Here is a 13,640-nt window from a genome sequence, read left to right on the forward strand (position 1 = left end):
AGCCAAACTTAGTAGAGTTTGTTAGCTAATATATTTTTACAATATGAGTATAATACTGTGCTTAAGATATAATTAACTTAAGCTACATATATAATAGCCAAACTTAGTATAGTTTGTTAGCTAATATATTTTTACAATATGAGTATAGTACTGTGCTTAAGATATAATTAACTTAAGCTACATATATAATAGCCAAACTTAGTAAAGTTTGTTAGCTAATATATTTTTACAATATGAGTATAGTACTGTGCTTAAGATATAATTAACTTAAGCTACATATACAATAGCCAAAAACTCTGTAGAGCTTATTAGCTAATAGATTTATAATGTAACCATAGTACTAAGCTTAAGATATGATTAGACTTAAGCTAAATGTATATAGCAAAAACTCCTTAGAGTTTATTAACTAATATACTTTTATGTTATAAACATAGTACTGAGCTTAAGATATGATTAAACTTAAGCTATATATATATAATAGTAAAACTCCGTGAGAGTTTGATAGCTAATACATTTTATTATGTTGATTTAGACCTAGTATTGAGCTTAAGATATGAAGTAAACCTTAAGCTAAATATATAATAGCAAAAACCTTTTAGAGTTTTAATAGCTAATATACTTATATGGTATCAACATAGTATTGAGCTTAAGATATGAAGAAACCTTAAGCTACATATGTATAGCAAAACCCGTAGAGTTTGTTAGCTAATACATGATATAATGTAACCATAAAGCTTTTAAAATATGATGAAAACTTAAGCCCAATATATAATAGCAAAAACTCTTTTAGAGTTTTGATAGCTAATATACCTATATGCTATAAACATAGTACTGCTGCTTTAAGATATGAATAAGCTTAAGTTACATATATAATAGCAAAAACTCCATAGAGTTTGTTAGCTAATACATGTTATAATGTAACCATATTGCTTAAGATATGATGAAACTTAAGCCAAATAGCAAAAGCTCTTTAGAGTTTGTTAGCTAATATAGTTATATGATATAAACATAGTACTGAGCTTAAGATATGAATGAGCTTAAGCTACCTATATAATAGCAAAACTCCGTAGAGTTTGTTAGCTAATGTATTTTTACAATATGAGTATAGTACTATGCTTAAAATATACTTGACTTAAGCTACGTATATAATAGCCAAAAAAAAAAACTCTGTAGAGTTTGTTAGCTAATGCATTTATCATGTAACCACTGTGATGATAAAAAACGAGCTTAAGCAAATTATATATAGCATGAAGCTATTTAGTACTGTTATAAGATAAGTAAAAATCTGTAAGATTGACTTATCTTCTCCGAGGAACTGTCAACTGTTGTGCAAGGACCATGGGATCGAATTGGTGGATACCTGAGATGTCCTCGGTGGTGATATCTCTCAGATAATGGTTGGCAACCACCATATCGGATCTACAGTAATAAACCCTCCATTATTTCAAATAACATTTGTGTAGATGAAATTGTAGAAGTTAGGGCTCTAATATCAAGAGTATTAAAGCTCATGGAGGGTCGGATTAGGTCCATCTGTCTTGTATGCACGTAGTATGACAGTTCTGATCCAAACGGAGATATAGTACGTGAGACTACACTCTGCGTAAGTTGATGATAGAGGAAAAAAAATCTGTTGTATTTTTCTTCCTGTTTGGTTTGGTGGAGATAAATTTACAGTGCTCTTGCTGGCCAGCGTGATAGCATCATCGTATCATGGAGTCCAAGTATGTCATCCAGGCATGTTCATAAACCTCACTTGTGAGGTGTTGTAGCACTATATTCATATCCCCAAGTTGGTACGTGAAACTTCCGTTTATTCTCCAAACAGAAACTTAGTAGGTTTACTAACCATCTAGTTGTGTTAGTAGCTTGATGATGAAATTCAGGTGTAGTCTGAAACGCTGTGGATTTCGATCCACTTGTATCACGTCGTCTAGGTAAATCGTTGCGATGTCCTTGACGATGTATGTGCACAACCGGGAGTTTGTGTCCTCGATGAACTTTATGTAAAATCGCCTGACTGCTGTGCCCTTGTCTAAACTTGACAGGGGAGGTCTCTAACCTGAAGAAAGCAGCCTAATCATGAAGGTTCAGGTTAACTGGGCTGTAAGGAGGCTTGCTCGTTCATTGATATAAAGTTGTCACTTGCAACCTATGTCTTGAACTGTGAACTATGCTCGACCTCTGTGTAGGGCGTTGTTCATCGGGGTCCAATCAGAATAAGGCATTTTGATTCTGTAGAGTACCCGCGCTGTGATGTCACCGGTGTAGCAGGAAAAGGAACCTTGTATAATATAGTGCCGTCGTTGATATTAGAACAATCATCGGTCTTCATCGTAACTTCCCGAAGTTACCCGAGTGACCACGTGTTTCGAGGATTAATGGTAAACGCGCGAAAGCTTCGGCGCAAAATACCTTGCTCTGTAATATTAATGCTGGGTAGGTTATTTTCCTGGCTGTCGTGAAAGTACTTCAGTTTTGAATATAATTCCGACTTCTTTATATATAAAGGTACAATAACTTGTAAGTTGTCAGCTTGTAGACTGTATACATGAATGTATCGTCATAATTGTAGAATTAAAGCTGAATTTGTTGTACATATTTCTTCTCAGAAATGTTGACGATTATGAGTTATACTCGCTGTAACAAGGCTGCTGTTCAATTTCGATATTGAATTGTCTGCAGATATGCGTAATGGTCACGCATGTAGATAATCGTATCGTCGTCCGGGATTGCATATACTAGCAATTTATACGGAATAGTTGATTTCTGTGAAGATCTATGAAACGTCGTTGACAAATTAATACAGCGACGTTCTGTGTTGTAAATAGCCTGTGCAATTGTCTTCGCGTAGGCTTATAGACGGCATCTGGCATACAGTTGATAGACAACTTATGCGATGTCTTGAACGGACTGAGGAGTAGCTATATATGACGAGTGGCTAGTATATGGAGACCTTGGAGGAGACTTCCTCGGTGAACGCCGGAGACTTCACGAAGCTCTCGAAGTATCCCTTCTAGATCTACTGGTGAAGTAGACTTGGAGCCACTTAGCCTTCGCGACCTTCGCGAAGGTATCGAGTCAAAGTCCGATTAGAATATATATATATATATATATATATATATATATAAGAGCGCTTGCTTCGCGAATGGCCTCTGTGTTTAACAGGATGTGGGGTCGGCGAAGCGCTACTCCTCCGCGACGTCCCTTGTAGCTGGTGAGGCTCTAGCTCCTTCGCGGAGGCGGCCTGGGACTTGCTGGTTCTGCATAAGTAGGGCCGAGTGGATCATCTTATCATTTTCAGAAGTCGTGTTACGAAATCTGGTGATAAGTGTCTCAATGATCGTTCTAGATCTATTTAGGCCAACGAACATACGTCTCGTCATGGATTCAACTGAACCAATTTACGATTGTAGTTCTTATTGTTGATATCGATGATCAACTTGTAGTTTTCATCGATGTCTTAAGCCTTGAAGAAGGGGTCCATGTTGTGCGTGGAAAACTTCTAGGCGTGAAAGTTCGGCAATTATGGTGTCTGAACTTTGTGGCTTTATGGGATGCTATGTCTAGATTCTGTGCTACCGCAGCAATCGGGTCGATCGGAGGTAGGGTGATAGCATCTGCGTCGTCTTCCTTCATCAGGTATGTCTGCGTCGTACTGCCACTCTAGGAAGGTGATGTAGACTTGTGTGCAGACTTGTGTGGTAACCTGTGAGGCGATCGATGTGGTGATGTACGAGGAGATCGGAGACTATTGACAGCTTCGCGAAGCTCTTGAGTAGTCCCTTGACTCTGTTAAATGACGATCTATATTCGGGTGTCCTTCCCGAGTGCCTTCGCGAATGCCTTCGCGAACGCCTTCACGAACGCCTTCGCGAAGCTTCCTCTGCGTTCGGTGCTGGGGAACGGCGATTTGAGCTTCGCGAAGGCTTCCCGTGAGGTCTGGTGGCTGAGTCTGCATCTAAGGATGAAGCCGAGGAATGTGATGATCTATCCCGCCTTCGCGAAGGCCTTCGCGAAGGCTGTACATCTGGGTCCTTCGTCAAGGTGGTCTGCGACTTCCTTCGCGAAGGCTGCATCGTCTTGGCTGCTACGTTGACTGGAGGTGCCTCTAGAGTGTTGTCTAAGTTGGAGCCTTCGCGAAGGCTCGTACTCTGGGCTGGCTGCTTCTCCAGTCTGTAGTGACCCTCCATCACGACCATGATTTGCCGTAGTAGCTCGTCTGGGATGGTCTGCGACGAAGTAGTCGGTGCCATCTCTGCGCTGTTAGTGGTGGGGCCCTCAGGTAAGTCGTCTGACATCAGTGTAGAGACATCAGGCTGCATGACGATCTCTGCTGATGTCATTGTAGCTGTCACCGGTCGCTACTTGTCTCATACGTCGAGGATGATGATCGGCTGATCATCGTAGAGGCCAAGTTCAGCGGCTGGAACAATCTCGGTTGAGAAAGTCCTAGTAGACTTCGTTGAATTCCCCTCAGAGGTCGACGCTGCCCTGGGGGTGCGAAGTCTGCGTTGAGTGTTGGTAGCGACGGGACCCTCAGGAAGATCATCGAATGTTGATCTGCGCTGACATCACTGTTGCCGACATCAGTCATTCTTTGATGTACATCAGGAATGATGATCGGCTGATCATCATACAGGCCCAAATCTGCGATGAGAACAATCTCGGCTGAGAAAGTTCTAGTAGACTTCGTTGAATACCCCTCAGTGCGACGAAGGGATGTCTGGGGAAGCAGGACGCTTCTTGGAGGCGGCGGACTACGTCCCACGCCTCTCCACCATTCTAGCGGAAACCCAGACGGGAGGGGGGTCGACCAACAGCAGTAGACTGGCGAGGGGTTCAGGTGTATCAGTCATGCTAGACTCTGCATACGTGACTCTATCTGCTGCGCGCGTCTCAAACGCAAAGTAATTATTTATTAAAGGTAGAATTGATAAATTAGTATCGCAACTGCAACGTGAATCACATGAAACATGGCGCAGTACAGCTAGGGCATATTAAATGCGGATCAGCAGCAGAATAAAAAACGTAATGTGCAACAGTACAGAATTTTTATCAACGTAATCCACTGCAACAGCACGGCGTCCCGTGCATAAACAGTAGAAACACGACTAAATATCAATATATAATTGTTGAAAGATACTAGCTAAACCTCTATAGATCTCTATACGAGGTAACTAACTAAATATAATCAAAGGATATAGTGTGTCGGGAGACACAGGCGCTCTCACGTCCAGCTCACTGGGCGAAGAAGGAGAGAGTGAGGCACATGGGTAGAGGTGGCGCCCCTCGTCCCCGCGCTTGTGGAAGGGAGGTAACTCGTGGTGTACTAATTAGTGATTTTACATTGAAGGAACTTCAATTAGGGAGATACAAGTGTTCCACTATGTTCGCAAGAGGAAGGAGACAAGCAAAAGAGCATGAGTCAGGATAAGGAAAAACCTTCCCTCAAAACAGAGTTCGACAGTCTTTCATACCATCAAGTATTAGTGAATGCAACAAATATTTTGAATCACCATCACGTGATTAAAACTAGAATTATTCAGCCTCTTTACCTATGTGGTTAATTGAATTATATCATGTCAGTTTTATTGTGTAAATAGCATTCGTTTTGAGCATGTAATTATTGTGTATATTTTTGTGAACTGTGTACATATTCATATTGAGACAGTTGGATGTATAAGAATTTCCTCCGGGATAATAAAGTTATATCTTATCTTAATATTAGACGTTAACGGCCGCTCATGCTTAGCACATGGCAGGCAGTCTGTCAACGGCAATAATTCGAGTTATCTCCCCTTTTTGAGTCCTCGAGTCCCTGAAAATTGACTCAAGTCCAACTAAACCCGACTCGTCCTCGAGCACCCGTGGAAGCCCTACAAGCGAATGCTTCAACCACTAGGCTGCCCCTCCACCTCTACTTTACTGAATGCTTCAACCACTAGGCTACCCCTCCACCTCTACTTTACTGAATGCTTCAACCACTAGGCTACCCCTCCACCTCTACTTTACTGAATGCTTCAACCACTAGGCTACCCCTCCACCTCTACTTTACTGAATGCTTCAACCACTAGGCTACCCTTTATGGATCATCAACTTCTTTATTTTGACAATGGCGACATTTCGGTGTAGATTCTTATACCGTTTTCAAGCATATGGGGGAATGATGGGGTACCCCAGTATAAATATACAAGATACATGTACATATGATATTGAGATAACAATAACAAAGGTGGGAGAACAAAGCATCAAAGAAAGTTACATGATGAGCTACAATAACATGGTGATGAGCTACAATAACATGGTGATGAGCTACAATAACATGGTGATGAGCTACAATAACATGGTGATGAGCTACAATAACATGGTGATGAGCTACAATAACATGGTGATGAGCTACAATAACATGGTGATGAGCTACAATAACATGGTGATGAGCTACAATAACATGGTGATGAGCTACAATAACATGGTGATGAGCTACAATAACATGGTGATGAGCTACAATAACATGGTGATGAGCTACAATAACATGAGCTACAATAACATGGTGATGAGCTACAATAACATGGTGATGAGCTACAATAACATGGTGATGAGCATGGTGATGACAATACAAACATGGTGATGAGCTACAATAACATGGTGATGAGCTACAATAACATGGTGATGAGCTACAATAACATGGTGATGAGCTACAATAACATGGTGATGAGCTACAATAACATGGTGATGAGCTACAATAACATGGTGATGAGCTACAATAACATGGTGATGAGCTACAATAACATGGTGATGAGCTACAATAACATGGTGATGAGCTACAATAACATGGTGATGAGCTAAGATAACATAACGAGATGAGAGGGATTACCATGACAATTAGTGAATGTAAGTTAATCAGGCAGAAGCCAAGGTGGTGGGGGATTAATTAGTGGGAAACCAGTGGTGAGGAATGTGAGTTAGGCAGGTAAATGAGAAGCCAGAGTGGGTTGTGTGGATAAGTATTTGTGGATTAGGTGGTTGTATGCTGATGGGATGTAATAGCCCTGAACATGTATTTCATTGGAAGAATGATGACAATTTTTATGGAGATACAACTTCTTTTATTCTGTGAATGGCGACATTTCTCGACATTAGAATCTATGTCAACACGTCGCCATTCACAGAATAAAAGAAGTTGTATGTCCATAAAAATTGTCATCATTCTTCATCAACTCAACTTCTAAAATGCCCATCAAAGAAATGTGTTTCATTTGACCACTTCCTAAATGGCGTTGTGCAGTCATGGCCAGAACCCCACATTTAGAGTCTCACTGCATACAAACAATGTGCTGCCCACTATGACAAAGTTCAGTTTAACACGATGAGTTTTCCTAGAAGCTAGGTGATATGAGAATATAGCCCCTACTCCATCAAGAGATGACATGGCTCCTGAGGACACCTCTCACCTGACCTTATTGCAGGTACACCTTCACCCACACCTAATTACGCTCTCTGTGATACTCCTCTTCACTCCATTAATGATTTAACTTTGGTGATAGGTAACACCTGACATCATTAACAAGGAAGATATTTCTGATATATAACCTTCAGGTCCCAGAAAGGGAAAGAAAAAATAGGGTTTCTTGGATGTACCCCAGGGCACGTGTAATGATGGCTTGATGTGACTTTGGGAATTTCACTGTGAATATTTTTCATATAGGGGTGAACATGGTGCATGTCATTTCCCCATGAGCTACACACAGTAATGGCATTCCTCTTCACTGACATTCAGAAATACTCTTTTATATGTATGAACTCACAGGATAGTTTAGGAACCATGAGTCGGTTGTGTTGCATCACTTACATCACAGCCTGTATCTGAGGTCAGAGTGGCAACCTCAAGTATCTTTTTGTCCTGTACACCCAACTATTAACATTTTCAGCCTCAACACCAACATGATGCCAAAACATAAGTTGAGCTTTGTGGACTCCAACAGGTGAACACTTTGGGACAAAACAACCTCTGAGACCTCGTTAACCTGAAAGGTGTCATAAACTTTCTGACAACCACAACCTAGGTTATTACATGTATTCCTGAAACAATATGAAACAATATGAAACGATATGAAACAATATGAAACATCAGTGTTTACCGGTATGCCCATGTCTGTTACAAGGGGGTGGGTGAGAAAGAACAACATCCTGCCTTATAAGTTATGAAAACATGTGACAGGTAGATTGAGGCAGTTTTCCAGTCACCTGTGAGGTCAACACTTGTTGAAACATGTTTGTGAACAATAAACTGAAAAACTGTTGTTTAGTTATCTCCATACACAGAGCTATTCATCCATGAACAAACAATGGCCTTATCTTGACCCTGACAAGCTCAGGTGTGAAACAGACCTACACAAAGATCAACATCCACACACATTCAGATATCTCCAAATCTCATCTCTAAATATTAGTTATATTAATTGTGCTCAGAGCATCATCTACTCAAAGAACAACAGTTGCAGGCTGGCTGTACAAGCTGACACTGATCCTGTCCAGTAATTAGCACCTGCTACAGGTGTGGATCCCCGAGTCCAGTAATTAACTTACTTCATGTAAGCCCCGGGGTGGGGAAGTTGGTGGTTCCCCGAGGGAAGGAGAGGGGGTGAACTATGACCCAGGGGAGGACAGCCTACAAGGTCCACAAGAAGGTGTTCAACACTTGTGGCTTCAACAAATCCTCTGATCTCTTTGAGCCATATCCTAACTGTATACTAGTATCTCATGAAAACTGACCCTTGATAAATTTAAGGTGTTACTATTTGTACTCGATTTTCCAACAAGAAGTTTGAAGTTTTGTCTCAAACAGCTTCCTGACTTGTAAATAAAGTCGGTTCTTATCCTGAGGATGTGTGTCTTATTATTGGAAGTACTGTCAAAGCTAATCCCCTGTCTGAAACCCCTCATTACAGTGATAGTTTCAAATAAAATTAATAAAAAATCCTGTAAAATGATAGAATGTCTCAGTTTATACAACAAATAAATGATGAATTTTTGTGGCAAAAATGGCTACAACAGTGCAGAAATATCATTAATGTCACTTATTATAAAAAATGCACCCAAGAATGGAACATCACTAAATTATTCATCCATTTCATACCTTGAATACTACATATTAAATATGAATGATAAGATTCATATTTAAGCCAAAAACACTGGCATCCTGTTTGTGTCAAAATATGTGTGAACCGGTACATAATTGAAGAAGGATACACTAACTGAACATCATCACAACTGTATCTTGAAGAAATTAAACATTTAAAGTCTCCATTTTGTGACGAGCCACTTTCAAGGGTTAACATAAACACAGACAAAACCCGACATGTTGTAATATCGGCAAAATGATCTTGATAAACAGCTGTTGCTTTGGCTACTGTGTCGAATCAATAAATACCTGACTGGCTACACGGAGGGAGGCGACAGCCAGGCAGTGGTACACTGCTTGATCACATGCCACTAACCTCCTGTGTACAACCCTCAATGGCCCTTACAGTCACTCCTAAATCATTGTCACATCATGTCAGGTCATTGAAATTTACTGGAACAAGCAGAAGGTTTGACAATAAAAGTCAGTGTTTGATTTTGCTTAAAATGTGAGACTTGCTTCAAATTTACTGACATTTTGAAAACCGTTGTGTGTCCAATATTAATGTCTCTATGCCACAGGATACAAGGCAAGCTGTGTGAACTGTGACAGATGTCTCACTGTTTTATTTCATCATTTTGTTCTTTAAAACGATAACTGTAAACCAGCTCTAACAACTGCTAATGATGAAAACACACAGCACAGAATTCTCCCCCCCCCCCCTCCTCCAGTTAAATGGTTCGATTCAGACTACTCAGTCCCCACTGGCATGTTTCCCCCAATACAGACTCCTCCTCCCCAGGATGTGAAGTAAACAGTGTAACATAATCAGGCTGGGAACATGGACCGCCATCACATGAACACACTTACATTTCACATAACACACCATGGAAGGGAAATACATGTCCAACAATGAATTCAATAATATTTCAAAAATAATTAACAACCTAAAAATTTCAAATTTATAAATGCAAAATGTAATGATCATGAATAGGTAAAAGGGTTCCCCTTGAAGGAAGTAATCAGTACATCCCCAGATGACATTTGTACATCCCTGAAATCATGGACTGAATTCACTGCTGACACACAAAAGTTTGTTTACATATGACATACTCACCAAAGAGTTTTGTATTTGTGCGAGTTCGGAGGTACGAGGGCCCCTTGTCCAGCAGTCGACTTGGCTGTTTCCCCATTGTACACGATGTCACCAACAGAGCCATTTTCATTCTACAGAACCAAGCACAACTTCTAATCCAGTTCAGCACAACTTGACATCTGACATTCTAGAAGAACCACCCAGGCTAACCAACCACCTTGGCCAACCAGGAACTTGGCTGTCTCTTGCTCTCCTCTCTCCCTCTCTCTCTCTCCAGCCCATGTGAAGCAATAATCTGTGACTATAAATAGCTCCACAGGTGATCCAGGTCACATGACTGGTGTATAAACACTGAGCATTATTGGTGTTATTACTGGGGGTGATACACCTCCTTGTGTGGCAGTACAGGGGGGGAATTCCCTCCTTCCCCCAGCTGAAGGTCTTGTATCTGAGCCTGCAAGGAGATATTGACAGGTGATATTGATAGGCTAAACACTTGAGTGTCTGTAGATCCGTGACTCACAATGGTGACACACTGTCCTCTCTATAACACTGCACCAGGAAAACTTGTTTTAATGACTCAAGTCATGCTTAGGAGATATCAAAGTTAATTAATTGTGTATACACTTTACAGGAAACTAAACTACCTACAATGCACATTTGTTGGCTTTTGCTGTTGAAAACACAACATTCACCTGATCATAAAGCGAAAACATTAATTGACAAGTCAGTTTTTGCTGTCAGGCAGTAAATTGTTGTCAAACCGGTATTCACTATCAAGCAGGTTGTTAAGTCACTATTCACTGTGAAGCAGTACATGGTTGTCAAGTCAGTATTCAATGTCATGCAGTACATGGTTGTCAAGTCAGTATTCACTGACAAGCAGTACATGGTTGTCAAGTCAGTATTCACTGTCAAGAAGTACATGGTTGTCAAGTCAGTATTCACCGTCACACAGTACATGGTTGTCAAGTCAGTATTCAATGTCAAGCAGTACATGGTTGTCAAGTCAGTATTCCCTGTCAAGCAGTACATGGTTGTCAAGTCAGTATTAACTGTCACACAGTACATGGTTGTCAAGTCAGTATTCACTGTCGAGTAGTACATGGTTGTCAAGTCAGTATTCAATGGCAAGCAGTACATGGTTGTTAAGTCAGTATTCACCGTTGAGTAGTACATGGTTGTCAAGTCAGTATTCACTGTCAAGCAGTACATGGTTGTCAAGTCAGTATTCACTGTCGAGTAGTACATGGTTGTCAAGTCAGTATTCACCGTTGAGTAGTACATGGTTGTCAAGTCAGTATTCACTGTCGACTAGTACATGGTTGTCAAGTCAGTATTCACTGTCAATAAGTACATGGTTGTCAAGCCAGAATCCAATGTCAAGCAGTACATGGTTGTCAAGTCAGTATTCACAGTCAAACAGTACATGGTTGTCAAGTCAGTATTCACTGTCGAGTAGTACATGGTTGTCAAGTCAGTATTCACTGTCAAGCAGTACATAGTTGTCAAGTCAGTATTCAATGTCAAGCAGTACATGGTTGTCAAGTGAGTATTCAATGTCAAGCAGTACATGGTTGTCTAGTCAGTATTCACTGTCAAGCAGTACATGGTTGTCAAGTCAGTATTCGCTGTCAAGCAGTACATGGTTGTCAAGTCAGTATTCACTGTCAAGCAGTAAATGGTTGTTAAGTCAGTATTCACTGACAAGCAGTACATGGTTGTCAAGTCAGTATTCCCTGTCAAGCAGTACATGGTTGTCAAGTCAGTATTCAATGTCAAGCAGTACATGGTTGTCAAGTCAGTATTCACTGTCAAGCAGTACATGGTTGTCAAGTCAGTATTCACTGTCAAGCAGTACATGTGTGTCAAGTCAGTATTCACTGTCAAGCAGTACATGGTTGTCAAGTCAGTATTCACTGTCAAGCAGTACATGGCTGTCAAGTGTCAAGCCAGTATTCACTGTCAAGCAGTACATGGTTGTCGAGCAGGATTCACTGTCAAGCAGTACATGGTTGTCAAGTCAGTATTCACTGTCAAGCAGTACATGGGTGTCATGTCAGTATTCACTGTCAAGCAGTACATGGTTGTCAAGTCAGTATTCAATGTCAAGCCAGTATTCACTGTCAAGCAGTACATGGTTGTCAAGTCAGTATTCAATGTCGAGTAGTACATGGTTGTCAAGTCAGTATTCACTGTTAAGCAGTACATGTGTGTCAAGCAGTATATGTGTGTCAAGTCAGTATTCACTGTCAAGCAGTACATGGGTGTCATGTCAGTATTCACTGTCAAGCAGTACATGGTTGTCAAGTCAGTATTCAATGTCAAGCCAGTATTCACTGTCAAGCAGTACATGGTTGTCGAGCAGGATTCACTGTCAAGCAGTACATGGTTGTCAAGTCAGTATTCACTGTCAAGCAGTACATGGGTGTCATGTCAGTATTCACTGTCAAGCAGTACATGGTTGTCAAGTCAGTATTCAATGTCAAGCCAGTATTCACTGTCAAGCAGTACATGGTTGTCAAGTCAGTATTCAATGTCAAGCAGTACATGGTTGTCAAGTCAGTATTCAATGTCAAGCCAGTATTCACTGTCAAGCAGTACATGGTTGTCGAGCAGGATTCACTGTCGGGAAGTATATGGTTGTCGAGCAGTATGCACTGTCGGGCAGTACATGGTTGTCGAGCAGTATGCACTGTCGGGCAGTACATGGTTGTCGAGCAGTATTCACTGTCGGGTAGTACATGGTTGTCAGGCAGTACATGGTTGTCGAGCAGTAATGACTGTCGGAAGTACATGGTTGTCGAGCAGTACATGTGTGTCAAGCAGTACATGTGTGTCAAGTCAGTATTCACTGTCAAGCAGTACATGGGTGTCATGTCAGTATTCACTGTCAAGCAGTACATGGTTGTCAAGTCAGTATTCAATGTCAAGCCAGTATTCACTGTCAAGCAGTACATGGTTGTCGAGCAGGATTCACTGTCAAGCAGTACATGGTTGTCAAGTCAGTATTCACTGTCAAGCAGTACATGGGTGTCATGTCAGTATTCACTGTCAAGCAGTACATGGTTGTCAAGTCAGTATTCAATGTCAAGCCAGTATTCACTGTCAAGCAGTACATGGTTGTCAAGTCAGTATTCAATGTCAAGCAGTACATGGTTGTCAAGTCAGTATTCAATGTCAAGCCAGTATTCACTGTCAAGCAGTACATGGTTGTCGAGCAGGATTCACTGTTGGGAAGTATATGGTTGTCGAGCAGTATGCACTGTCGGGCAGTACATGGTTGTCGAGCAGTATGCACTGTCGGGCAGTACATGGTTGTCGAGCAGTATGCACTGTCGGGCAGTACATGGTTGTCGAGCAGTATTCACTGTCGGGTAGTACATGGTTGTCAGGCAGTACATGGTTGTGGAGCAGTAA

General features: G+C 41.1%; 1 protein-coding gene across 2 annotated transcripts in view; it reads right to left on the reverse strand.

The window, feature by feature from the left end:
- LOC124263926 (protein FAM110B-like) overlaps window positions 1-13,640 on the reverse strand; it is an 86,483-nt gene that overhangs the window by 53,396 nt on the left and 19,447 nt on the right. For both annotated transcript variants that reach the window (XM_046698656.1, XM_046698657.1), the window contains exon 2: window positions 10,242-10,674. In XM_046698656.1, coding sequence (XP_046554612.1) covers window positions 10,242-10,350 — 109 coding nt within the window. In that variant the 5' untranslated portion in view covers window positions 10,351-10,674. The remainder of the gene's footprint in view (window positions 1-10,241; window positions 10,675-13,640) is intronic.

Source organism: Haliotis rubra, unplaced genomic scaffold (assembly GCF_003918875.1).
Source record: "Haliotis rubra isolate DU_JTF1 unplaced genomic scaffold, ASM391887v1 Scf90, whole genome shotgun sequence".
NCBI classification, from domain to species: Eukaryota; Metazoa; Mollusca; class Gastropoda; order Lepetellida; family Haliotidae; genus Haliotis; species Haliotis rubra.